The sequence below is a fragment of the Colletotrichum paranaense genome (genome assembly GCF_030867605.1).
Source record: "Colletotrichum paranaense strain IMI 384185 chromosome Unknown Scaffold_12.1, whole genome shotgun sequence".
NCBI classification, from domain to species: Eukaryota; Fungi; Ascomycota; class Sordariomycetes; order Glomerellales; family Glomerellaceae; genus Colletotrichum; species Colletotrichum paranaense.
In genome coordinates this window covers 1490485-1516361 of record NW_026848970.1, presented here as the reverse complement: position 1 = coordinate 1516361, position 25877 = coordinate 1490485, and the positions used below count along the sequence as shown (strand labels likewise).

Here is a 25877-nt window from a genome sequence, read left to right as displayed (position 1 = left end):
GGTTTGGGCAGGAGGACACTGCGAAGTCGTAGTGGGATGCCATGCCAAACGGTCCAGCGGCTACACATACTCTTGTCCTTAAGAGTGTGAGGGGGGAGGAGGGGTTGATGGTCTTGCTCAAAGGTTACATCCCCGACATCTGGCATCTGACAGACCACCCACTTGAGCTTGATGCCTAGTATTTCGGTGATGAGTCGTAAGATGGGGCTTCATGGCACTTTTGGGATCCAGAGAGACCAAAGGAGGTCACCGAGGCCAGCGCGGGAAACGCGTGGATGAAAGGCCAGAACGGCAAGGATGACTGCAATGCCACTACCCAGTTGCGTGCTCTTGTATTCTTGTTGTACCACATTCCGCGCCCAACGCGAAGACGAGATGCTAAAGTTTAAATCGTCTCCTCAACGCAGCCCATTTGTTGGGCCTGCGATGTGGTTACACGCGAGTGACAGGTACGAGATGCAGCATGCGTGTGTCTTCTACAGAAACAAAAGCAAGCCCGACTTATCCATCCTCGTTGGGGGCCTAGTAGCCAGGCAGACGATCCAATGGAGGGGCTCCGAATGCAAACCTAGACACCTGGGATGGACTTTGGGCCATATTCCATGACCAAAGCATGGCGATTGGGTGCGTTTTCGCGAATTGGCTAGCAGCGCGGGATACTTCGCACCATGGACATTTAGTGTTGGGCACGAAACTAGAACAATGAACATTAGGGTACGGAACAACGGGGTCGAGAGCGTCATCCGTCTCGGGTTCCAAGTACCGCAACATGACATGGTCTGGCTTCCTTTATTTGAAATGCACTCTAGACTCAGGAGACCTTCGTGCGACTGGTGGATATTGCAAGTGTTGGCTGACTGCCCGAATAGGCATCCCATGTTTTTTTTCCCCCTCCTTCTAATTTGTTATCGCGCCTCTTCCCGCTGGCGTGGTCAACGGCGGGCACATGAGACGAGATTGTGCTTTGATACCTAGGCGGTCCATCCATACTGCGGCAGCTATTTTGATAATGGCTGTTTTGATGAAATGAGGGGACGTCTGGGGTTGAAAGAGGGGAGTGTTGGCGCGACAAGCAGCTAAAAACGGCTCAAGAAGAGCACGGATGGTGGCTTCACAGACGGATTCCGCTGTCAGGTCCTTCAGTTTCGAGCAAGTCTGTCCAGAAGCAGATTTTGGGTACGGGGCATGGGGCGATGCATCAGTCTGGCGTGATGATATTCTGGGGGCTAAATGAGTTGATCGCTGGCGATGAACCGATAAAATTGCACGTCGCATACCGATGCGCGTATGCCCCCAGATGCCCCCAGATGCCCCAGATGGCGAGATGACAATCGGCAGCTCGTTCTTTTTTTGATATCCAGATTCAAGGATGACACTGACGGGTGCCCAGTTAAAAAGGCTGTGGACTGTGTAACCGTGGTTCAGCATCCGAGGTCCCCATTGTATTCAGCAATATCCGGACGGGCCTTCAGGGCAGAACGGGTAGCGTCCGTATTTGATTTGCAGGGTTGGTCCTTTGGCACAGCCTGCCAAGATCCAGGAGGAGGAAACGATAGAGGCCACAGACCAAGGGGCAGAGGGGCCAAGCCAAGAGAAGGATGTGCCGTCCATCCATCACCGTATCAGTCCCTTTGACGGAGCCTTGTCACCGTCGTCGACGTTGCCCTGTCTCGAGATTCGGACCCTTTTATCAAGGTTGTCGGTCTAACGCTTCAGAGTGCGAGATGGACACGCAAGCAGGACGAGCAAAGGAGCCCCAGCGTGTTTGTACAATGTCTGGCTATACCAGTACTTCGTGAGGTTCTCTAGCGGACGAGCTGATGGCGATGTCGTATCGAGTGTTTCTTCGTGTCAGTCTCGCGCGTCTCTTTCATCTTTGATATGACGTGTTTGTCGGCCAGGTTCCGCCATAGGATCCAAGAGGCGATACACATGCTTGGCTGGCGCACATCATTTTCCGAGTCAGGTATTCGAGGCTCAACAACGCTGCGGGTGTGGTACCGATGTACTCTGGCACTTTTAGGTATCTGCAAAGGGATAAGAGCCAAGATCTGAAGCTTGACATGATCTGCAGCGGCCCTTTGGTATCTTGACTCTTGACACACCAGGGGCCACGGGAATACTTACGAGGCAGACGATCAACAAAGGCGACGACGGGCGGGAATACTCTTTACGGGTAGAGGCGTCGATTAGCCAAATATAAAAACAATAACCTGCGAGGTTCGAGCGTGCGTTTGGTTGAAAAGTAAAGACCTTATTCTCGACGAAACACACAGCGGGAGCCAGTGAATGGAGAAATGCAGCAGGTTGGCGTGTCATTGGCGGGCTGAAGACGGAGATAATCTGGCAGGCAAGACAAATGCACAAAGTTGGAGCCTTTGGACGAGAAACTTGAAGGAGAGACGCTCACCTCACTCGGTGAGATGAAAGACGGTGTAGATGGCGTAGACGGTAGATTGGGACGGTGGGTGACAGACTGACGGTCGATGTGTCAGTGTCAAAAGTGGAAAGAACCCCCCATCTTTTGGATGGAGACATTGGTGGAACCGAGGTGCCTTGGTGGTGCAGCCTTGCAAATTAGGGGACCGCAAGTGCAAAACAAGAAGAAGGTAAGTGCAGGTACGTCGAGTACGTATCCGTCGCTCCATGCCTTGTAGAGTAAGGTAAGTATCGAACCCCCCGCTGCCTTACATCCTCAGCGAGTTCTCACTCCTCGCGGCAGGTCACCTTCCATTCGCCGTCAGCCGGTCTCGTAAAGCAAAGTACCTGCGTACTCCGTACCTATCATCCGTATCTCGTCCAGTCCTGAACGCCGTATCCGAATTTAGGTAGTTACGAACTGTCTTGCCTCGGTCATGGTCACCCGTGCCTGGCCTCAAAGTCCGTTTCGCTTCGTTATCTCGACGGAAGACGGCCGACCCGAGGAATCCACGCCTGGTCCGCCCGAGGCGCCGTGTCTTCCTTTTCCCCATCTTGTTTCTCAAAAATCCCCTCAGCAGAAAAGACAAGAAGATGGGATCATGTTGAAGGGCCTGGTTAGTCTTCTGCCTTTTCTGCCTGCCATGGCCGAAGCGACGCCGCGACCTGCCTTCTAGGGTGCCTGACTCCCGCCTGAGGAGGTAACCTGCAGCCCGCAATGTGCCAGTGCCCTCCCCCAGAGCCCTGTCTTCTTGCCTGGTGGCCATGCACCCCAAGGTTTCCCCTCCGTGTAAGAGGTGAGAGGGTCGACATGTACATCTGCAGATCATGGCAGTGTAAAGGTACTTTGGCCTTCAGCCACGGACGGCCGCCCTGGTGCTGACAGGAACGGACGTATTCCGTTCTCGGCGTGTACGGATACTTGCCCAGGGCTTACAGTGAACTGTTATCCGCGTCATTACTCGCCGCCGGTCCCAGGTTTTGAGTGCTGTATCATCGCTGCAATCCTCGGCCGTGTCATGGACTCATTCATGGCTCAATGGTTGAATACCAAGTACGTAGTCCGGCAATCGACTCCCATCAGGATGTGCTTGTCGCTGTTATTCTGTCATTTTATCTTCGCCTCTCGTCAGCTCGATCTAATACCGCCCGGTCGTGCTGCGGTCCTATTTTATGATAGCCGCCAGATAAGGCACGGATAAGAAGGCCGGGAATGACACAAGATTACAGATAATCTTGAATTCGCAAAGGTCAGCTCCTGTAGGTACCTAGCTACTCCGCCTTTTCGCCATCATCATCCATGATACTACTACCTTACGCAGTACCTTGGTATATCTTGCTCTACGGATACCCGCCCTTTGCCTTGTCCTTTATTCTTCCGTTTCAAACGGATCCCCGGGGCCCTCGGCAGAAAGAAGAAACACCAAAGTGCAGGAAGTGATGGGATTAGCCAGACATTCGATCGATACCAATCTCAGATCTATAGGTAAAATCACGACCTGCACCGACTTAGCGCTGTCTTTCGTGTATTCTCTCGGCAATATGCCTCAGCTGCCCAATGTCTCCAGATGTATCTGTATCTCACGCACGGCCAACGCCATTCACGGATATTCCAAAGTGTTCAGCTGCCGGGCAAATAAACACCGTAGTACCTACGGACAGTGTAGACTTTCAAACCCTCTCCCCCAATCGCATCGTCGTGGTCCACGATCCAGGCCATCTAGGCCGCGCAGGCCATCCAGAAGCAGGCTACACATTTTGAGGTTGCAAATACCCCAAGAGTCCAGACCTCTCCGATGGTCCATCTAAGCTCCTATGGTAGCCTTCATTCCGGACACCGACACGTCGGCAGTCCAGATTACCCCAAGCCATCTCACGGAGCAAAGCTTGCAACGGGCTAGAGTTACAGCCACGTCGCCGACTTGGACGGAGCGAAGGAGTCCAGCAATAAGGTAGTTGAATCATCACGACCGAAGCCGGTGGTATCATGAAAGTACCTACGCTTCCACTTCCGGAACCCCCCGCACCAACACCATCAACATAGGGCACCACCAGTCTGATTCCTCCGACTCTGACTCTTTTCTTCTGACGGGAATCTTCAAGTCCAACAAGTCCTTCACCCACAAAACTCAGACCCGACACTTCGCGGCCTGCTGAGCCGAAACAAGGCCGCATCAGCAGTCTCAATACTCGGTATCGGCCTCGCCATCAGCACCAATGCCATCGTCTCGGCATCAGCAAACCACCGCAGTGTGGCACTCGTGCATCAAGTGGACCAATACTCTGTAAGGTCTAGGTAGTCTGCACTCCGTACACCGTACCCAATCCAATATCAGGCTCACGCACCTCACCTCACCTCAGACTCTCTCAGTCAGCCTGCCCTCCCACTATTGACTATTGAATGCGACCCCCCTGCCTCCGCCATTCCGACTTGCTGGGCAGAAGGAACAAGATTTGAGACAAGAGTCACCGAGAAGACGCGTCTTCAGCTGAGAGGTGAAGCCAGCCGACCACGTAGGACCTACCTACCAGTGCCAACACACAGCAGCTGGCACTGAAGCTGCACAGTCCCTTTGGTCCTGACCTGGGCAGCTGGGCTGAACTCGACCCGATGTGTGTCCAGCTCCCCCGGACTTTCGCGTTAGGCTCTCTCTGGCCTCTACCTTGCTTCCATTTCGGTGAGGTGTGGGTGAGTTACTTACTTCCATTTGTTAGGTGCGTGTACCCATTAAAACGGACTTGGAAGTCATCAACGAAAGGCCGTCGCACCGTTTCGCTCTCCGTTTTCCGTCCCCCCCCCCTTGCGCCCTCGCCTGTTCTCTCCACCCCTGCCCGCGGTTGCCCTACCTTACCTTACTCGGTCTCCACTGGGAAGGGGGTCGCCCACTTCCTTCCCACTCTGCACAGACCGGGAAGTCCACCCCTGCCCCCTCCTTCCCTCCTTCTCACAAGTTCACACATGTCACTCCGTCTCCTTCCCCCTTCCTTCCCACACCCACACACAGCGGGTTCGGTACCTACGGTGCTCCTTCCCGCCACGCGAGGCCAACCTGAAAATAATACGGGGAAAGGACCGCACCCTCGCACTTGCTGCCTTGCAGCCCACAATCCCATAATCCATAATAACCCAGCCTTCACCCGCATCCATCCATCGTGAGGGCCTCTTCCCGATTCTCTTTCTATTCTATTCCGCGACTCTGACATCCCGCCATACCGCAGTGACCGAACTTTCAAAGCGCCTCAACGATCTCACAATAGGCCTCCTCCGCCGCCGCCTCATACAAGTCTACACACATACGCCTCTACTCACTACCGCTCCTCCGATCCGCCCTCTACTCGATCCAGCCCACACCGTCTAGTGCTGTCTCGCCCTGCCTCATTCTCATCGGCAACCGAACAAAGGAAAACGAACATTTCCTACTCTGCCAGTAAATTCTTTTACTGGACCCTTGGATATCCGAACGCCCGCCCGCCTGGATTCTTTGTCGCTTTCGTCGATATTTCCAGCACACCCTCCCGTCATTCCGAATTCCAGAGTCCAGACTACCCTGCTCTCTGCCACCCCGTCCCAGCTATAATTCAAGAATCCCTGTCTTGGAGGCTTAAATAACTCCAGCTGCGATCACCCCGGCTTTTTCAAAACACCATTAGCCAAGCAACTCATCTACGCGAAAACCAGCGTCACGCGTCATTTATCTCACGTCTACACAAACCACAACCATAAAGGACCCGCGCATTCCATCCCATCTTGCATTCCTATCCGCCTTCCAGTCCACAACTAGCCGCCACTATCAGACTACATACAAAATGTCACCAGCACAAGACCAATATTACTACGTTGTTCCCAACGCCAGCGCCATGGATCCCAACGCTAGAGAATTTGACCTCGCTTCACAAGGCTGGATCCAAGCCACCATCATCGAAGATGACGATCTCATGTTTGGCGGCAAGTCTTTGAGCACCTGGTATGAGGAGGAGAGGAGACGCCTGAGCAACGGTTCCTCGGACGAGGAAGAGCACCGCGGTCGCCAACGGGTAAGCCACAATGCCTCGTGAAGTCTGCTCGCGAACGCCACTGACTTTTTCAAGGTCCGCAAGCACCACTCTTCTCACAAGCATCATCACCACTCCTCGAAGCAGCACTCTGCCAGCTCCGACAAGAAGCACTAAGCGCGCCCTCTTTCAGCTCTCCATCTTCTTTGATATAGATCGCCATCACCGCGATACCCTTTGCGAGCGCTTGAATTTCATACCCCTTTCACGTCGACTCTGTTTATCCAGCATGGATACCTGTGTCGACTTTCTCGCCTCCCTTCCTCACCTCGATACCCTCCTCTGTGTGGCATTGGGTACACTGGCGTTTGTTTTTATCAGCGTTGCATGTTCCGCTGGGTCACTAGAACGGCTTCATGTCCAAAGAGAGGACAGCAACCAGCATGGAAATCACGGGAGCCAAAGCAGAAATCCGCATCTCTACGGCACCGCCTTTCGTTTTAATTGTTATTGCATTGATCGCAACGGCCTGCGATAGCGTCATGATTCGCATCTAGATGGTTTTGGGGCATTATCACCAGAGACTCTCTGACTCGAACGTCGAGAGCTGACTTGTTATTTTGCATGAGTGGATAAATGTCGACTAGGGGGATTTGTGCAGCGGAGGCATCATACACGTACTGTACCCCGTTGCGGGACGGCGTGGCTACAGGTTAGCAAGATAAGACTGTTGCGAGGCAACGAAGGCGAGCAGTGGAGCATCATCTTGGGCTGAGTAGCGGTGAGAGCTGCGCCTCGGCTCAGAGCATGGGGCCCGCGAGAATGAATACAAATCAGTTAAAGTATATCTTTGTGCCTATTTCATGATGCAGTGAGTGATTATTATTGGGGGAAAATGTCTGCAATGCGTCTGAGTCCTTGACGGTCATGACAGCCAACAATGCACAGCAGTGCTGCCCCCCCACGCTCAACAGTTGAGGCACATGCATAGTCATAGTAGAATCCAACAGACGGGTCCGTCAGTGGTGTTCCTCTGCAGGTCCAGCGCCGGAACAGAGAATTGAGCCTACCTTACCGTAGTCAAGCTGCAGCTGCCTCGCCCGCAGTGCAAGTCTAGGCTTGTGTCCCGGACTCCAGGAGCCCAGAGACGGCAAAGTCTGGAGAGCAGCGTTGCATGCACACACATGCATGCGCGCTACGGATAACTAGTGTCCTTCTGTCTGCCGCGATTTCTTCTTCTGCGCGGGATGAAGGCCCTGGTCGTGCGCGGGTTACTGCCCGGGGTTTCGGGTACGGCCGGCGGCTGGTGCCGGGGGGGCATACTAGGGACGCGCGCATGGAGAGCGCCAGAGCGCCAGAGTGGGAGAGCGCCAGTGGCAGATGGGGGTCAGAGCCTGACTCGGGGACGGACGTCTGGGTGGGTGTGTTCTTGACTCTTGTCGTTCCGTTTTCTCTTCCATTTCTTTGTGTGTTTGAATCTTTTCAAGGTGTCCGGCATCGGCGATGTCGGCATTGAAAAAGTTTTATGAGATTGAAAGATGGTGTGAGGGATGGATTGGGCAATGCCGAATGCCGTAACTCGATGTCGGCGAGTGGCTGCCACCAGAGACTTGAGTACGGACAGTCGTCTCGATGGACTTGTTGGCGAGTGACTTAGTTTGCCAAAGCTGTTGGCCCTTTTAACATCAACGTCGTGGTCTACTTACGTAGTGGTTTGTGGTGTGTGGCTCTGATAGCCGCGATGTTGTCGTCTTGGTACGAGTTTACGCCTCGATACTTGAGTGATATGCGCTGCGCTCAAGTGCTACATCGAATGGATAGACCTGGCCCCAAGATGTCATTGTTTCTTGCAGTGTCAGGCACTTTCGTCTTCCTACTGAGGCAGGTTTGATCTTGACTGATCACGTAACATAACTTTAAAAATTGTCTTCGAGTCGAGCCTCAAGGGGTCTCCCCACTACTACCTTAAGTTTAACTTCATACCTCAATCAAGCATTCGTGTAAAGTGACCAAGTCCCCGCACACCAAAGATGTGGCCACAAGCCGTTCAGGTGCCTAGTTCCCTCCGATCATGAAGTTCGTGACTATTCTCTCAAAATCATCCTAAGTCTATGAGAAAAAAAAAAAAAAAAAAAGGACAACAGGCAGCATCACGGGCTTGCACCACTCCTTAAACAGTAGCATCTTGAGGAGACACTGCCCCTTTTATTCTCGCGCCTGTTGCATTGGCTCGCATAATAGCTACGCAGACCAATCTGGGCCAGAAGCGGGTGATTTGGGAGCCATGTTCTGGCCTCAACAGCACCGACCTCATCCAATGCGCGGGCTTGACACCCAGCCGGGATCCAACAAGACTCTTGAACTGCCAATCTCTCGGCTTCTAGTTGCGCGCCAGCTTGCTGCGGGAAGCATGATGTATATATATCAGTTTAGTGGGCTAGGCGCATATGGACGGACAACATTGGCTAGCAGCCCGAGAAGCATGGGGAGAGGTGACTTAAAGATCACTTGGCAACTTTATATGAGGGTACCAAGTCATGTCCAGAGGTGCAGTTTGCTTTACTGACCTGGTGTTGTTCCAAGACTATGAGCTATCATCTCAACCTCGTAACATGCGATTCGCTGTTATCAAGAGTCTTGCTGGTTTCACTGTGGCAGCAATACGTGGACTTATACACGGCATATCGGCATACACCACGTCCAAATACTGGCATCATCAATGCACCAATATGCCGTGTCCTTGCTGAAATCCATCAGAACGTGGCAGATGCTCCGTTGGAATCATGGACTATTTTCAGCCACGGAGCAGTACTCTGGCAACTCCAACGTGAAGACAAGACAACCAGAACTGCTCATCGTCAACATGGCTTTTCTGGTCATGCCGCTCGGCGCGGCGCGAAATGGGTGTTCCAGCTTCCAGCGTAGTGTTATCCCAAAGGAACAGAAATCTGGTTCAAATCGCAAATTTAGAGATATCTTTGATCTTGTTCACGGACGGAGTATAGTATCCATGAAGCAGAGAGCATCGACATGTTCTGGGGATGTGATGGTTTATCTTATCAGTAGGACTCTAACACGAGAGGAAAGGATTGGCGATTTACGATTTATATTGGCCTGCTGCTCACTGACATCATTGCTGGCTTGAAATAGGATATTGAGTGGCCACGGGGTTCCGTCTCGACTCTCTGGTTTTAAAGACCGCACTCTGGCGCTTGAATATCCAAATGTTGGCACCATATGGCCTTGAAGCTAGCTTTCCAAGTCGTAAATCCGGTCATAGACACACACAGGTGTTATCAGAACTCTTCATCGCGAGACTTCCGCGAATCCAGGCAGGCTATTTCTGAAAATTGACACAAGAGATTCCGGCACAGAACTATAGAAGGGCACATGTACGAACAAGGTAGACGATACGGGCAACTGTTAGAATGACTGAAAACTACTAGGTAGCTTTATTTCGAACTAAGATACTGATAGCTATCCGCCATTGAAGACTGGCACCTCTCAAAGTGCTACACGCGAGCGCTAGACGCCCAACTCGGACTCTCTTGCAGACACCCACCAGATACCTATGGATTACAAGCCGATCTCTCGCAGTAGCCCGATCGGTGCTCATATGCCAGTACAGGCACGTCTGTGCAGGGATGACCTGCCTTCTTCCGGGCGCATGGCTGTCTCGCTAGTTTTCTCTCCTTATGGTTTGTGCCGCACCTGACGCAGTGGTACCGAACATAGGGTCGGGTGCACATCTTTGCGAATGTTGTCAGTGACGTTCTGGTAATGGTGGTGGCGGCAGATGAGGATTGTGTTTGTTTTCGATTTTGTTGCTTTTGGGTTCTTGTCGAACTTGGCAGTGATGACAGTTTGTCTTGTAGTTTGCTTGGTTGAAAGTGCGTGGTTTGAGGAGCAGATGTAATTCCTGGTCGAAGCAAAAGGAATAGAACCTTTTATATGATTTCGAAGACAGGAAGTGAATCATGCTGTCCGGTACTCGAGATATCGTGGCTTATGGTACTTGGGAAGGTGAATCAGTCAACTTCCTTCCGAACCCTTCGAACCCTGATGTGACGCCGAGTCGCTGCTTCTTCCTAAGATCTGAATGGGTCACCAGAAGGCACAGAACCACGATGCGGGCAACTGTCAGTTTGATTGAAAACTGTGATTTATCTTTTACGAAACTGCTCAGTCACTAAGAGTTACCCGTTGCTTAACATTGGCATCCGTCGCTGGGCTGCCTATGAACTCGTTGGTTATACAATCAGGTGCCCTCCAAACGATGACCTTGCCCATCGTACTCGACCATATTCATGTTCATTGCCCTGCTGTATAGATTTTGTGCCTGCCGAAAGCGACCAGCCCCTAATTGCTGCTTTGCTCTGAGCTGAAGCGTCCGTCGCACTTACCGCAATAACCCCTCCTGGGATTGGCGGACAATATATCGATCGGCCCTGCACATTCTCTTCCCTCCTTCACAGCCGCGCATTCGACTTTCGTATGTAGATGCCGATGACTTCCACTCTCGTTCTCGCATTTCTCATTTCTGCACCAATATTGACAGTACTGGTAGGTGCACATTTTTGGAAAATGAAATCGGCGATGTCTTCTGGTGGTAGAATCAATTTGGCTCGGAGACTAATGTTGTTCTTGTTGATGTTGCTAGGAATTCTTGTCCGTGTCGAAGAGTAGAAACTGTGTTTAGCTGAGATCGCTTCTGCTTCCCGAAATCTAAACTTCAGCTCGAAACAGAAGGTGCTTTCTTTTATAGTTTACTCTCTCCTGAAGAGATCTCAGGGTTTCTGCTTCGTCGATGGCCTGTTGACTCCGGCTCAAAAGTCGTCGTTCTTCCTTCCCCTCCGGTTCTTCTTATATAATTTTCACGGGCAAAGGACACTCACCGTACGCACCCCAAGTCTTCTTTACAGTCTCTACAATAATGATCGGGTAAGCTCAAGGTCCAAGGGCAAAAGGCAAAGCAGCAAAGGGAATGCCTGAACAGTAAAGACGTGCGCTACCTTTTGCGGAGATTCTCCCTGGTTGGTTGGGACAGCTGGTAGGTAAGATTGAACAACGTCTTCTTGTCCTGGTCTACTGAAGGACGTACAGAATGATCAAGGTTGCTTCAACAATCCTCGAATAAACCCTCGTGATATACCACTTGATCCAAGCGAATGTATGCTTTGCATGATAGTCAACTCGTAAGATTCTTGGCGGCCGAACAACGTGTTTGTGAACCTCTGCCCGTTTTAGGTGGTTGTGACACAGAGGGGCGGAATTGATAGCAGATGATTGAGTGCCGAGTCGGTGGCGGTGGCATCGAATTGCTGAATATAGTTTTAGTACTTAAAGGGGCGTGGCTCTGTGACCGTGGAGTCAGGGGCACTTCGTGTTACCCTCTTAGCCCGGTAAGGTTGTGGACGGTACGTAGCAGCGTGATGAAGGCTCTCCAGTGAGAGCTCATGTGTCCAGATTATCCAAGCTGAATCGCATTGAAGCGCTGCAGTGATTGTTCGCTATGGGCTCACTTGAGATCAGGAAGATAGAACAGGTTTCTTTGCGGGCTGGGTATGTGCGAGAATTGGCAGCTTGGTACCCATTCGTGTGTGTTGCTCGATTCTCTTTGGGATAAAGTAACATGAGCGGCTGTTCGCTATTGCTCATGGACAGGAGTCACCTCACATCATGTTCTGCAATGTCTCTAAGGGAGGCATACGATGTTCAACGCCGGGACCTTCCCAAGTACGTTGAACGCGGAGCCTGACAGACGAATGATCATACCTAGTGCATGAATTGCCATCCTCAATGAGAAGACTTCACGGTCTGAGTATCTGTTTCGTCACAGGTGATGAATGCTGTTGCGGTTCTCAAGAGACCCGATCACGGAGTCAGTCAACTTATGGTGCTTGCGTCTGTATTTCGTCAGGAAATGTAGTGAGGATTGGTTTTAGGGGAATAGACTTAGGCTTGTCGTGTCACTGAGAAGACAACGCTCTGGAGAATTGTGCTTGAATGACCGACATGGTAAAGCTCAGAAGCACCTGTTTTGGATCCCATCTTGAACATGGGCGCCGTAAAGTGAAATACGCCAGATTTGCAAAGGCAGTGGTAGCCTTTCCCACAGACAACATCAGTAACTCCTTCCCTCAGTCAATCATCAACCAACCGCAATCTAGACTTCACGGTTTGATTTCCATCGCCTTAAAAAGCCAGAGCTGCTTTCTTCCGTGAGTGAGATCTGACCCTGTGGCATACATGGAAGCTGTTGCTGCTATTCAAGATAGTCAGTCCGTTTTATGACAAGTTTACCGCCCTCTTAGTCCTTGTTTCCCGCATGCACTTGTCAATCATCCGTGATGATAGTTCAACTGTTCCTTTCGGAGCCCCGTCATGGCTACAGCTAGTGTGCAAGAATTTGGTCTGTTGATACTCAAGTAAATCATCAATGACGGCGAACTTTTGCTTTGCCACCCTTGCCCTTGTTCTGCTACTCATTACGTGGTTACAAACGTGGTAGAAACTGGACCAGCGTCTCTCCGGCCGAGGTCATCCACCCAAAAGCGAAAGATTGGAGTCTCACAGATACAGGATGATTCACGTCAACGTTCAAGTGCAGGGCTGAGGAGATTGGTGCTGCTTATGAAATGATCCAAGACCAATCCTCAGTGCAGCTTCAAATCCCGGATGGAAGCATAGGATTAGACCTGTCGGCGAGGTTCGCACCAAGTAAAGCCGCAGGCTGACGACTGCAAGAGCGAGGCCAACATTATCAAACGTACGCCAAGAGTTTCTTCCAAGCTCAGGTCTTGAGTCCCATGTGTGAACAGTGTCTCTCGGAAGTTGTTTCCTCAGTCGCCTATTGCATCACGTGCAAGATTCTAGAGGAATCATTGCCCTCGCATCGCTCCTAAGCTGCCAGATGCTGGACAGTCCGGAGACGAGTCGTTCATCGAGACCTTCCTAGCAGGGCGATGCGTGGTGTATCGGCCGGGAACGGGATTGAGAAACGGTCCATTCCGCCGGAGCCGGCATTTCCGTCGTCCGAGTGTGCCGCGGCGCAGCAAGCTTTGAGCCAGATCCGATGTGTAAATCTGCAAAGTTCCATCAGACCACTGCAACCTTATATCTCATCATGGACCTGTGACGCCTCGTACGCCTGCCAGGCGTTGGAACATGCGGGGTATAGCTGATGTACAAGAAAATGACCTTGCGGATTCCGGATCGTACGTTGAGGGGACAACGGCCAAGAACTCTCCGTGTCGCCGGGTTAAGGCATCCTTGACGAAAAACGCGAGCGTTTAGTGGACAGGATGCAGTGCTGAAAGCAACGAGAAAAAGGTTCAGCCGGGCGAACGTGATGGCTTCTCGGCTTTCTTGCGGTGGCTTAGCTCATTCGGATATGCAGGATACTTGGATGAGTGCACTGAGCAGGGAGACTTTGACATTCTAGACTTTGAGCTGCAATCTTGGAGCAACAGGACTTTTGTAAAGCGGCTATGCAAAGTAAAAAGTAGGCTCGGCTCCCGGCTCTTATTGACGCCTCGTGATTATCGTAGCCCCCTCATCTTGGCCAAGTGAGCGGGCACTACCTACGGAATGCGCTCCGGCCGACAGCTCCGCGGGACCGGGGACGGGAGCTTTGAAAGCCCCTCACCGGTCGCAGCTTCGCGGACCGAGGAGCTGCAAGTTTTGCTTGCTGTCTTTCCGAGGGCCATTCCGTCACTGGAGTTTAAACGTGACAAAGGGATTGTGCGGGCGTCAGCTGTGTTGACAAATTCTCAGCCAAAGTGGCTCGGCGGGGCGCAAACAGCCCAGAGGACTTCAGAGGCGCAACGGGCTGGACACTTGGCGTTGAGAATCATGAGTGGCTTTGCGGGGTCAGCAGAGGACCAGGCCAAGGAGCCAAGTGTTGGTGACGGGGCTGTGGGCATGTGAAGGTGAGAGGGCTCAGAGGAGAGTGAATCAGATGAAAGCTGAGATGCGATGAAATGCGGACAAATGAGATGACAAGAGTTGCGTCTGGATGACGCACTGACCGAGCGAGTGATGAGCTGTTTCCTGCTGTTCAAGAATTGGCAGACATGGCACATGAGCTTCATCTCATTGACAAGGTCATCCCAAGAGTCTAGACCTCTTGGACGTCAAACCAAGCTTTGACCAAAGGATTCAATTTCGTCAGACTGTGTGGTCTTTGACTTTGCTAGCAGTGCCGTCCGGTCATCTTTTAGACGGCGTCCAATGTGTCCGTCTCTGATGTGTCCACGGCGCCATGCAGAGCGCCACAGTGATCCCTCCTTGACCTATTTCAAGAGAGGCGTGAGGATCTGATTACCGTAAGAAACAAGGTACCGGTAATGTGTGTTCCCTATGCAAGGCAAGGTTAGCTAACGACCGGTACTGCCGGGTTCCGTAGTAGCCTCTTTTTGCATCTTAGCCAGAAGTCTCTCCCCAAGTTCCTTGGTCTCTTATCACGCATACGTACTGCGTGCCTTTACACCCTCAAAAAGACTTCGGCCAAAGTCGCCCACTTCACCGAAAGTCGGGCGCCGATCAGTGAGTCCGGTGCGGAATCGGTCCCTGCACGGCAACCCTCTCTAGTGGTCCCATTCGCGGGAATAGACGGGAACTTTGAGATGAGGCCCGTCGGCGGTAAATGAGGGAACGCAAGTGGCAGCAGCCCTGTGGGCTTCGAGGGTTTCAAGTCTCAAGAAGGTTGGGTCATGGTTGGTTGTACCTTGACTTGACAATCAAGAACTCATGAAAGTAGGTAGGGTTGAAGGAGACACCACCAAAAGACTCATCTGACATGTCTCGCACACCCAAACTTCCCGCGCCCTTCCCGCACCGTCACCGTCATTTGATCCAAGGCACGCAAGTACCGAAGAAGGTTGGGTTAGGGCGCATGTCTCAGTGTCCAAGACACAGACTAGCACAGTGAACCCCTTCACCGCAGGTCATGAAGCCATTGAGAGTGTTGCCCTGGGCGAATCTGGGCCCTGTACGGGCGATGATGGCCTTATCGCTCCATATCAGCGTGGTATCGCATCATCCAGTCACACTGACACTGACTGGTCGCTAGGGAGAAACACACCCATCATCATGGCCCGTTGATAACCCACAACAAACATTCAAAAGGTTTCAACGCTACCTTACGCCTCATGCGTGCCCGGGAAGAGAGAACACTTGACCGTAGCCACTATCAATGTCGTATCTTTCTCTCTCTCTCTCTCTCTCTTTCTGGGTTTCCTCGTCGCCCGGCAGATGGCCATCCCGCGGGCGCGGACGGATGCCACGGCCTTTCATCGCCTGACCACGCAGCCACGCTCGTCCACGTTGGCCAGCTGTTTTCATCCACTCAGAAACGCGAAGCTGACACCGCCATAACATCATGACAAGACCAGGGGCGCGGGAAAGTTTCTTGCAGCGCCATCCGGTGGCATCCACAATTCGAGATGCAAGGGGAGAGGGTCCTCTCTTCCATTCGCATGACACTCTTCCGCAAGGTGAATACTTGGTAGGTAAGGCATTGATAATGTAGTCACGTAGTGTAGCTCGAGCGTGCAGGTTTTATTCGTACAACACACACACACACTTTACGTATGTACACAACGAGGTACACAAACAAGTACCTCATCGACACGAAACTGAAAATTTGTTGACACATCGGAGAATTTCCATCACAATTTTTTCTTGTCCCTTTCGTTTAATGGTTTCCAGGGACCAATTCGACGTCATAAACGAAAACTCCTGCGTCGTAGCTCCAGTTCTTTTTTTCTCGCGTAGGGCCCCTTTTTGGTTACGTGGTTCGGCCCTTTTTTTGCACACTCTTCCCGTTGAGTTCCCTTGAATCAGTGATTCGTGAGAATCGATTCGTAGCTGGAGTGCTGGAGAAAGGCCTCGTCTCCAAAAGGCCCCAAAGTAGCTCCAAGAAGCAAGGACTTCAAGGAGAAGAGAAGAAAAAATTGCTTGGTTGGACCCATTTAATGCCCAGTTCCGGACACTGCCCGGGCCAGACGGAGCTCACAGCGCAACCCTCCCGGCCCCATCGTCATTACTCATTCTAGGTCCAATTACCTCAGAAGTACTACTTTATACAGAGTGCTATACATACTTCGTACTAGTAGCTACTCCTTAGTCTCAGAGATGTATGCGGCCATGGCTGGCTTTGTACCCTCAGCGCCCTGAGAGGTGTGCCACGAGTGTGCCCAGAGCCACACACACACACATCCCAAGTTCCTTTGGCCTGATGGGCTGTTGGTAATAATAATGTCCATGGGCGTTGGCATGAGTAAGTAAGGATCGGCCTTGTTCCGTTGGGCGCCGCCGCGGGTCTGATCGCCATCGCTCTTCAGATTTTTAGGGCGCCTCGTCTCGAACGATCTGAGCCTTAGATTGGTGATCACTGCATAGGGTTCCGGCACCCGCGGCTTATATAGTGGGCTTGGGATCCCGTTCGAACTGCTCTCTCGTCATATTCGTCGGATCCCAATTCCTGGCACGGCACTTGGCTCTTCGTCTGAACGGTTCCCCTATATTTACATCGGGCACCCATCGACACCTCACGTCAACATTAAGCACAGACACTTACAGCAACACACCTCAAAGGAGTACAAATACCAACACGACGGAACCCAGCACACACAGACGTGCTACTACCACATATCACCTTGATCTCAACTATCAACAACTAAACATTGTACTTCCATACACGCAAGGATCACATACACCTCAACACCATCCCAACATGTTTGGCCGTCAGTCACAAACTCAGTTCCCCAAGCGAAGCAGCTCAGGCTACTCGTGGCCCGATAGCGACAGCGAAGACGATATCGTCATCAGGCCCTGCGCCACGAACGAGAAGGCCGATGCCACAGTCACAATGACCGAGTGCGTTCCGGGCCCGACGGCGGTGGAACAGACTTCTCAGTCCAGGCCTTCTCTCAGCGGCCGCCGCGCCTCCGCCGAGGATACCAACCTGCAAGAGCTTTGGGAATGCATGCTTGAGCTCCAGCAACAATATCACTGCTACAACTCGACGCGTATGGAGATTGCTGCCGATAGAGAGGACGCCATGGACATGATGCGTATGTTGACACACCCACTTTTCGCCTCTTACAAGAGCTTCCTTTCGCTAACACCTTGTTCAGCCACCAAGTACTGCATGGACATGCTCAACGACTCCATCGAGTCCCTTCCCGAAGAGGGCTGGAAGAAGCTCAGCAAGTTCCTCATCACCGACCTGGAGCACGCCCAAAAATCGCAAAAGTGGAAGTTCTGGAAGCACCTCTAGATTTGTGCACATGGACCGCTCAACTCTTGCACAAGTCTTGCATTCATCCTTTCTTTCAGCGAAGCGAAGAGCTCTCTGCTCTGATTAGAATGATACCCCCTTCTTTTTTCTCATAACAAAAGTCTCGGTTTAGGGTCAGGCGTCTCATCGGATATCCCCTGGTTCAACTACTCACATTGGGTTTGGTGGCTCTGGAGGCATTGGCGGATTCCTGTTAAATTATTTGATTCATCACGCAAATCATATTTGACACACTTTGAAACCTTTACTCCTCCATCTTCATGTCTCTCGTAGTGAATTCCGCCCCTTCACTCATACGATTTCGTCATATCGTACGAGACGACATCTCATGGAATGCTCGGTGCGGGGTGTTAGAGGTCTCGGCAGAAGCTCACGGCCGCCGGCTCCGATTCCGGATCGTGAATGCCGATCGTTTGTTGGCGTGCTCACCAGTGTGACACGACATGCATGTGCCATTACATCGCGGGGAAAACGTCAAGTAGGCCGGTGAGTCAGAGCGTTTTGACATGTTGACTCAAATGCGACGCTAGCTGCGAGCTTACCCGTACTTGTCGGGTATACAGGAGGTATTTCATCACGATGTTGAAAGTGCAGTGACGTTGGTAGACTGTTAATGGGGGACCCGTTGTATCCGCAGCATGTCTCGATTCTCGAGTCAAATTGCAGAATTAGCCTTCAATAGCGCAGAGCATCACTCATGAAGATCGTCGTAAAAAAATCATTTCATTGGGCTAAACTCTCATTACAAGGTCATACAAAACAAAGCGGAAACCAAAGCAATAGTCGATCTACACAGCCGCGGCAACTTCGACAGGTCCCTGAGGAAGCCGGGCGGCGGCAATGTTGCACTGCCGGAACAACCGCACCTCATCTTCCGCAAAGGCGCCCACCACGGAGTGGATCACGCCGCGGTTGTGGAAAATGACAAAGTCGCCCTGCTCCCAGTCGTGAGCATACACGTTCTTGGGCGAGATGCCCGGCCGCTGCAGGCGGTGCACCGTCTCCCGCACCTCGGCGAGGTCCTCCACCACGGTGCCGTCCGCCAAGTGCAGCTTCCGCACCGCCGAGGGGTGGACCTGCAACGCTAGCCGGTCCGTGACGGGGTTCCGCCAGCACATGGGCAGGATCTGGATCTTTTCCTCGTCGATGGGGGGCAGGTCGTCGAGCGGGACCTCCTTGCCCTCCGAGACCATGCCCAGACCGGTGGAGCGGGACTTGGCGCTGCTCATCCACACGTAGGGATGCGGTGCGTACTCCACCTTTGTCGTGCGGACGAACTCCTGGTCCTCGGGCGAGAGGTTGTCGTACATTGCGTAACCGGACACGAAGGCTGTGGTACCAAGAGGGACCGTCATCTCTTCGTCGGTGCCGTCGTCGTAGCGGAGGGTTTGCTTGCGGCCGCCGGGCACACGAACTGCCAGGAGAGTCGTGGCGACGGGCGGTGCGAGACCGTAGAGCGCGGCATCGATGTGCCAGCGGTAGAAACGTGTGAAATCCAGGTCATCCTCATCAGGGATGGTTGTGGCGTGGAATGTGCGGTGGTGAGGGTGTCTGAGCTGGATGTTCTTCAGACCCTCGTACTCCTCGACGAAGCCATTGCCAATGACTTGGACTTGAGGCTGGTGCGGGATGGTCTTTAGGTCAGGGTGCAGAATGGAGCGCTTGGCGTCCAGGGTCTTGCCGTGACCGTAGTTCTCACCAGAGTCAGGGTCGAACTTTTGTGTAATCTCAAACTGTGCCTTGGGAGATGCATGTCCCTGGTTCTTGATTACGAGAACTTGGTGCTTGAAGAGAGCTTCACGGATGACATCAAAGTCGGCATCTGTAAATCGTCAGCCAATGGTCTGAATTTGTGAGTCTTTTACTTGAAGCTTACCAGAGGAGGTTACCGATTTCACGGGTATTCTCCCACTACTTGTACAACATCATCGCTTTCAATGCATCAAGCTCGCGTCATATCTTACCAGTGAGATTCTCAATATCAGCGTTGCTTATAGTAGCGCCAAAGTCAACATCCGAGTCCGCAGCAGGGACAATTGGCTGGACGGTTATGCGAGACGGAGTCTGTGAGATGGCCATTTTCGAGCTAGAGTTCGGAGTAATATTGGTTCTTAATTTGATAGTGCGTTGATCTTGTTGCGAATGACAGCTGTCTTCCAACGTCTAAATTGAATTCATGTAGCAGTCCGGTGGCCCTGAAGAGGGTTTTATGTCTTGTGAAAGATATTGTGGTGGAGTCGTCAACTCGGATCCCGCCGATGACCTGCGGGTGAGTTTGTTATCTCACCCGCACTGACCCGCCCGCACTCGAGAGACTAGATGTAGAGATGGTGGGGTTTCTCGATAAGGCTGTGGCGTAGAACACCGGATTGCGCATTTCCGGTTTGTATTCTGCTGGTGTTATTGGATGAATACTCTCGATATCTGTCGACTCGTTGAAGATTCTGGATTGGGACTTTGTGCACCTATCAAGCAGTACCGTCAGCCTCTTGTTGACAGTGATTTAACATCTGGCTGCTCGCGTACCCCAATTAATAAGGTACATGACTCCATCCTTGAACCAACATCGGCTCGAAGCCCCAACGCCGAACCCGCGAGTCACCCCGCCACCCCTCCATCCCACCCCTCCATCTCTTCCGCCCGCGACTCGGCCTATGGGCGCAGAATCCCGCGAATTCCTGATAGCTGGGCCGGAAATATTACAGATTCTCGCGTGGCAGCCACTCAGTGCGCACTGGTGCATTCCATCTCTTCAGAGCCCGCGGCTGGCATGGCTGCGTCGGTCTCCGCCCTTGCGCCGTCCGAAGCGGACCATGTTGTCGGAAGGGAAGCGGCTAGGAGAATGTTCTTAATGCTCCAGCGTGTCGTCTCTGCCAGAGGCCAACTGCAGATCTGGAGACTATGCATCCGTGGCAGTGACAACCTGTAGCCGTCCTCTGTTGTTGGCAAACGAAAGCAAGCCAGGACATGACCGTAACGGTATCGTTGCGTCTGAAATATGAGTCGATGGCGTAGTTGGCTACTCAATGCTTCTTGACCTTATCCATCCATTCCTTGGAAGCCTTCGTGCCGTCGTGAGCTTTTCGGAAAAGTCCTCGCTCCCACTCATCCAGACCGCGGAGGAACTCCTCACCGGAGCCTCCAACACCATCATCACCTCCTTTTCGGGCGTGCAATGCGATCTCAGACGCGCGCGCTATGAACGTCTTTCGCATGGTGTCGCTAAGGTCGCGCTCGTCGAAGAGATCCAGGATACGAGTGCCGAGTCCGTAGAAGTGGGCGCTCTGGTCTCTAACCGGCACCGAGCGCGCATCGGCCTTGAGTGCTTGTACGACTTGATTCGAGAGTGAGGGAGGAAGGTTCAAGGTGACGGGCGCCTTGGAGTCGTCGCCGGTGCCTGCATTGGCAAGAGCAAGCATCTCGGCGAGCCAGAGAGGGAGGCTGACATTGGTTCCTGCCTTTAAAGCATGCGAGGGATTATTGTCGAGGTATCCGAGGTCGGCAACATCGAGTTCGAATTTGCAGGGGACTTTCTAGGCGGTTGTTAGCTTTTGTCATCGATTATGCCAAGCGTGAAGGTAATGGTATGAGTAGAGGGGCATGATATAGGGAATCACTGCATACCTCGGCATCTGTGAGAATGGAATCAATGTCGTAGTAAGACATGTTGGCTACTTTGACTAGATCCTCGCTTCGTTTGACTGGGTGTTCACAACTGAAATATGAGATCGAACCTGGGAGGGGGCCTGCTAGTGAAGCTTGACGCGTCTGGCGATGCAGCAGACGCGGTTCTTGGAGCCCAGCCACACATCACCCCGCCATGTCTGTCACGGTCAAGCCACATTCCTTGGGTGAGGCTGTGGCTGTGTGTGCATGAGTAAGGCGGAGGCAGAAGAGCACCCAATGAGACGTGATGGATTACCTAAGAGTGTACCAGAAGCTCCAAGGAAGCTGGAGGTGACAGCTCTCCACTTTAAGTGGATGACGACATTTCTCCACGTCTCTCATTCGCTGAAAGCTTGATTAGGTGATTAAGTACCTAAAGCAGTAGACGGGGGAACCGCTGGAGGAACACGGGGAGAAGCGCAGAAGCGCTGAAGAGCGAGCCCGGCCAACAACAGCTCGGTAGCCGTAGCCCGGAGGCAGCTTTTCTGGAGATCCGAGCTCCCTCACGTAATAGCCGACCGAACCTCCCGCAATTGACATCATTCTGAGATTTGCACCAGCATTTGTCAACCCGCCAATCCAACGTCAAAACGTACTTTTACGCCCTTACTGCCTCGCTCCTTTGGTCTTTAGCATCTCGCACACTTTGATCAAAGCCATTGACACTAATCAAAAGACATAGAATACGCAAAATGTCGTCCACTCTCCTCCGTACCGCGCCCGTCCTCCGCACAGCTCTGCGAGCTGGTGCCGCTAAGCCTGCTGCTGCTGCTTTGGCCAGCACCAGCTTCGTTCGCGGCAAGGCTACTCTGCCCGACATCTCTTGTAGGTAACGCCGTTATTGTCATCGTATTCGTTGCGAGGATACAGACGCGCTAATGCCTCCTCCTACGCAGATGACTACGGCGCCCTCGAGCCCTACATCTCGGCCCAGATCATGGAGCTTCACCACTCCAAGCACCACCAGACCTATGTCAACGGCCTCAACACCGCTCTTGAGACCGTCGAAGATGCCAACGCCAAGGGCGACTACGCCAAGGCTGCTGCTCAAGCTCCCTTGATCAACTTCCACGGCGGTGGCCACGTCAACCATTCTCTCTTCTGGGAGAACCTTGCCCCTGCCAGCAGAGATGGCGGTGGTGAGCCCGACGGCAAATTGGCTGTACGAGACCTCTTCGAAACAAGTCCACACTCTGCATTGAGAAGATACTGACACGTTCCACAGCAAGCCATCAAGGAGGACTTTGGCTCCTTCGACACCCTGCGCAAGCAGATCAACACCTCCCTGGCCGGAATCCAGGGCAGCGGTTGGGCCTGGCTGGTCAAGGACAAGACCAGCGGCACCCTCGGCGTCGTCACTCGCGCGAACCAGGACCCCGTCACCGGCAACCTCGAGCCTCTTCTCGGCATCGATGCTTGGGAGCACGCCTACTACCTGCAGTACCAGAACCGTAAGGCCGAGTACTTTGACGCCATCTGGAACGTTGTCAACTGGAAGACTGTAGCCAAGCGCTTCGAGAAATAAGCAAACAAGGGACACATGTACGATATGCAACTGTTGATACCTAACAAAAATTTACCGCGTTTGACCAATGCCAGCCTGTTGGACGACAACGTGCCAGGCTGTGACAGCCATCTCAACCTCAAACGTTAGACATTCTAGGATGAAATTAACAAATTTTGTAACTATGGTACTAATGGCAGCACTACGGCCTTGACCGACAGAAACAAGTCCCAAACTCCTCGCTCTATTCAACAATGGTTCGACGCCATCTCATGGTATTGGGAGGAACCCCATATCTGCCCACTTGCTGCCATCAAAGTGGACGTGCTTCAGCTGCCGGTTCGCTTGGAAGAAGCAATGACTGAGGTCATGCGATGCTTCCAGAGGCACCTCCGGAATCTTTGCCGACGCAGCTGTGACGCAGGCGATATGTGTTGGATTGTCAGCACCATCGAAGACGGAATCCGACTCTGGCCCTTTCCACCCTGTCGTGTCGTCCTCATACACGTAGGATATCTTGCCAGTCTTGGAGTCCTGGTACAGGACCCATGTGTTGAGGGCCTCTGATTTTTGGCCGCTGGAATCAAGCCGAGCTACCGCGAAGCCAGCCATGGTAAAGTTCGAGTCGACAGTCACCGGTAGCTGGCCCGTCGAGGTGAGCTGCTGGCCACCAGATGATCGATCATAGTTTTGTAGATGACCGTCGGTGCTACGGTATATGATGCGTGCGCTTGATGCGGATGTCAGGTCTCCAGCTGAGTGGATTACTTCTCGAGGAAGAATCACCAGTGCCGAGCCCGGAGACGCCGTGACCCCAACTATCTTGGGCTCTTGGAACCTGGGCGACTTGTAATCGAAAAAAACCTCCATGACGTCTCCGTTGCTTGCCTGGATAATGGTGGACGGCCAGTATGATGCCATCTGTGTTCCCGTGTTGCTGATGGTGTAACCTGCCTCATTGACGCTGTCTGTCAGGCCCCCTCTCGAGAAACCTTCACGCCAATTGACGCCGAGAATCTTGTCTGGCGATCCAAGATAGAACACTTCGGACTGCGGGATTACAGGCAAGGGCTTCACAAGACGTCTTTAGTGAAAGGTCCACCGACGAAGAAAGGGTAAATACGAACCTCATCGGGCTTGGTCCATAGCTGACCGGCGCCGAAAGGAGAGCCCACTTTGGGGGCCGCCCCAGCTTCCATCGGGGGAGTCCAGGCTTGATAGATGGTCATGTATTGAGACCGTCTCAATGAACCGTCTGCGCCCTGGAAGAAGACTTGCAGGGTGATGTCGGAACCGTATCGCCATCCGACAGCAGATACAGCCGAGTTCTGCATAATCTTAGTAGCGCTCGTCGATGGCGCATCGCCGTTTACCGATCCCGGACCACCCGTTTGTGATTGTGCGCTCCGGTTCACCGTCACCCTCCATGCAGCCACGCCGCCGATGACACCTCCAAGAATCAAAACGACTAGAGCCACCGTGATTGCGATACACCACGGGAATCGCCGACCCGGTCGCTGATCCTCCTGTCCTCCAACATGGCTTCCAGGGGCTTGCGAGGAGTAGCCATTGTCCAACGTCTTGTGCTCACTGTAGCCCGAGCCGTTTTGTGAGGAAGATTGCCAGTGACTTGCTCCATTGGCGATAGCTATAGGAGTGTTGTCGTAGTGTGTGCTTACTTCAAGCCCTGGTTGAACAGCCTCGGCTGGACGGTTCATGGTGAGCGGTTTGTGAGGGAGGAGTTTCCCTTGTTCCAGTTCAGAACGAGCGTAGGGAAGTACGAGATGTCAAAAACACCAAAGTTCCAAGAGTTCAAGAGAACGAGCGAGAGTGCTTCGTGGGTCTCTTGCCGTATGTATATCTGGGCTCACATCCGACCCCACGCTAAGGCGAGACTTTTACTCACTTCGCTTCGTCTTGTTTCAATACTTTCCAAATCTACGGGAGACCATCCAAGGGCTCTAAAGTCTCGTGTCCTTCTTACCCACTCTGGAGGCTACCTACTTTGAGGACCGAATCGGCCCCCAGGTTCGACGTCAGAACACGAGCCAAGACCTGCGACTGTGCCTTCTCGCCCACTGGAGGAGCAATGCCAGGTGACAGCCGAGATCGAGATGCCCACTGCTCCATTGATGTCCAAGGTGGCCTCGTCAGAATTTTCCCCCGCCCAATGATAGGGTTTTTATTGACGCGTAAGATTCTCAAGTTCACCTCAGACTGGAAAACAGACATGAATTTGGCAATCATCAGGCTCCATACACTCTACGAGACTTGGAAGGCGTTGACGCCAAGGAGGCGGCACAGCAGGGTCTCTAATTGCGGCCTCTGGTATCCTGCAGCTAATAGGGCTGGGCTGACTGATGTGACGATTCATAACGCAGGAGCTTCATGCACTGCCAGACGTCGGCTGCACTGGAAATACCAAAGTCCCTTGCCAGCGTGCCATCGCTTTGCTGGTCTTGATGAAGGAGACCATGGACAGGGACTTGAAGCGCCAGACCGGGAGCCTGGCTAATTGGCCGACAGGCACCGAGCTGACAACACTAAATTAACCTTGTTTGTGACTGAGAACGGGTCTGAGACTGGATGATGATTCGTGGGTTCGCTTTTGGGGGTTAATTCTCCAGTCCCATGAATGATTGAGGCCAATTACTGCATGCTGCTCTGCCTGGTGTTGCAACCTTGGATCCCAGACTCCAGTTTCCCGGGATTGCGCCCTCTGTTAAACAAGCTGGCCTTGTACGACATTAGAGAAAGCTTCGCTTGACTTCATCGTTGACCGCGGTGATTGCTGGACGGCGAAACTCGCGGTTCTGTCATCCCTCTGTCAAAAAAGAGTTTAAAAAAATAAAAAAAATAGTTCAAATGCACTAGAACCGCATGTCGGGTCGATCGGCACAGGATTGGTCCAGAGGACTTTTGGTTCGCATCAGATTGCTCCTCACGTGTGCATATTAGGCAGAACCAAATGGTTCGCGAGTCCGCCACGTT

The 25877-nt window shown here is 52.6% G+C and overlaps 12 protein-coding genes across 12 annotated transcripts; 6 read left to right on the top strand and 6 right to left on the bottom strand.

Moving 5' to 3' along the window:
* Window positions 1–1446: 1446 nt before the first annotated feature.
* CPAR01_13435 (uncharacterized protein) lies at window positions 1447–1611 on the bottom strand (the record flags this gene model as incomplete). Its single annotated transcript, XM_060497689.1, has 1 exon — window positions 1447–1611. One exon carries the CDS (start codon window positions 1609–1611, stop codon window positions 1447–1449), a length of 165 nt encoding a protein of 54 aa, XP_060344082.1.
* Window positions 1612–2019: 408 nt separating this feature from the next.
* Window positions 2020–2319, bottom strand: CPAR01_13434 (uncharacterized protein; the record flags this gene model as incomplete). Its single annotated transcript, XM_060497688.1, has 1 exon — window positions 2020–2319. The coding sequence occupies one exon, from the start codon at window positions 2317–2319 to the stop codon at window positions 2020–2022; it is 300 nt and encodes a 99-aa protein (XP_060344081.1).
* Window positions 2320–6225: 3906 nt separating this feature from the next.
* On the top strand, window positions 6226–6588 carry CPAR01_13433 (uncharacterized protein; the record flags this gene model as incomplete). Its single annotated transcript, XM_060497687.1, has 2 exons — window positions 6226–6453; window positions 6508–6588. The coding sequence occupies 2 exons, from the start codon at window positions 6226–6228 to the stop codon at window positions 6586–6588; spliced, it is 309 nt and encodes a 102-aa protein (XP_060344080.1).
* Window positions 6589–7798: 1210 nt separating this feature from the next.
* On the bottom strand, window positions 7799–7924 carry CPAR01_13432 (uncharacterized protein; the record flags this gene model as incomplete). The annotated part of the gene is made up of 1 exon (XM_060497686.1): window positions 7799–7924. The coding sequence occupies one exon, from the start codon at window positions 7922–7924 to the stop codon at window positions 7799–7801; it is 126 nt and encodes a 41-aa protein (XP_060344079.1).
* A 6077-nt stretch (window positions 7925–14001) lies between these two features.
* CPAR01_13431 (uncharacterized protein) lies at window positions 14002–14340 on the top strand (the record flags this gene model as incomplete). The annotated part of the gene is made up of 1 exon (XM_060497685.1): window positions 14002–14340. One exon carries the CDS (start codon window positions 14002–14004, stop codon window positions 14338–14340), a length of 339 nt encoding a protein of 112 aa, XP_060344078.1.
* Window positions 14341–17149: 2809 nt separating this feature from the next.
* On the top strand, window positions 17150–17695 carry CPAR01_13430 (uncharacterized protein; the record flags this gene model as incomplete). Its single annotated transcript, XM_060497684.1, has 2 exons — window positions 17150–17489; window positions 17553–17695. The coding sequence occupies 2 exons, from the start codon at window positions 17150–17152 to the stop codon at window positions 17693–17695; spliced, it is 483 nt and encodes a 160-aa protein (XP_060344077.1).
* An 809-nt stretch (window positions 17696–18504) lies between these two features.
* CPAR01_13429 (TfdA family Taurine catabolism dioxygenase TauD) lies at window positions 18505–19795 on the bottom strand (the record flags this gene model as incomplete). The annotated part of the gene is made up of 2 exons (XM_060497683.1): window positions 18505–19538; window positions 19681–19795. 2 exons carry the CDS (start codon window positions 19793–19795, stop codon window positions 18505–18507), a joined length of 1149 nt encoding a protein of 382 aa, XP_060344076.1.
* Window positions 19796–20123: 328 nt separating this feature from the next.
* On the top strand, window positions 20124–20645 carry CPAR01_13428 (uncharacterized protein; the record flags this gene model as incomplete). Its single annotated transcript, XM_060497682.1, has 1 exon — window positions 20124–20645. One exon carries the CDS (start codon window positions 20124–20126, stop codon window positions 20643–20645), a length of 522 nt encoding a protein of 173 aa, XP_060344075.1.
* Window positions 20646–20739: 94 nt separating this feature from the next.
* Window positions 20740–21484, bottom strand: CPAR01_13427 (DNA replication complex GINS protein psf-3; the record flags this gene model as incomplete). Its single annotated transcript, XM_060497681.1, has 2 exons — window positions 20740–21249; window positions 21341–21484. Coding segments are annotated over 2 exons (654 nt in total), but the record flags the coding sequence as incomplete, so codon positions are not given.
* A 590-nt stretch (window positions 21485–22074) lies between these two features.
* CPAR01_13426 (iron/manganese superoxide dismutase) lies at window positions 22075–22907 on the top strand (the record flags this gene model as incomplete). Its single annotated transcript, XM_060497680.1, has 3 exons — window positions 22075–22207; window positions 22279–22544; window positions 22608–22907. 3 exons carry the CDS (start codon window positions 22075–22077, stop codon window positions 22905–22907), a joined length of 699 nt encoding a protein of 232 aa, XP_060344073.1.
* Window positions 22908–23156: 249 nt separating this feature from the next.
* On the bottom strand, window positions 23157–24604 carry CPAR01_13425 (uncharacterized protein; the record flags this gene model as incomplete). The annotated part of the gene is made up of 2 exons (XM_060497679.1): window positions 23157–23957; window positions 24014–24604. The coding sequence occupies 2 exons, from the start codon at window positions 24602–24604 to the stop codon at window positions 23157–23159; spliced, it is 1392 nt and encodes a 463-aa protein (XP_060344072.1).
* Window positions 24605–24975: 371 nt separating this feature from the next.
* CPAR01_13424 (uncharacterized protein) lies at window positions 24976–25401 on the top strand (the record flags this gene model as incomplete). Its single annotated transcript, XM_060497678.1, has 2 exons — window positions 24976–25225; window positions 25268–25401. 2 exons carry the CDS (start codon window positions 24976–24978, stop codon window positions 25399–25401), a joined length of 384 nt encoding a protein of 127 aa, XP_060344071.1.
* Between the last annotated feature and the right edge of the window lie 476 nt (window positions 25402–25877).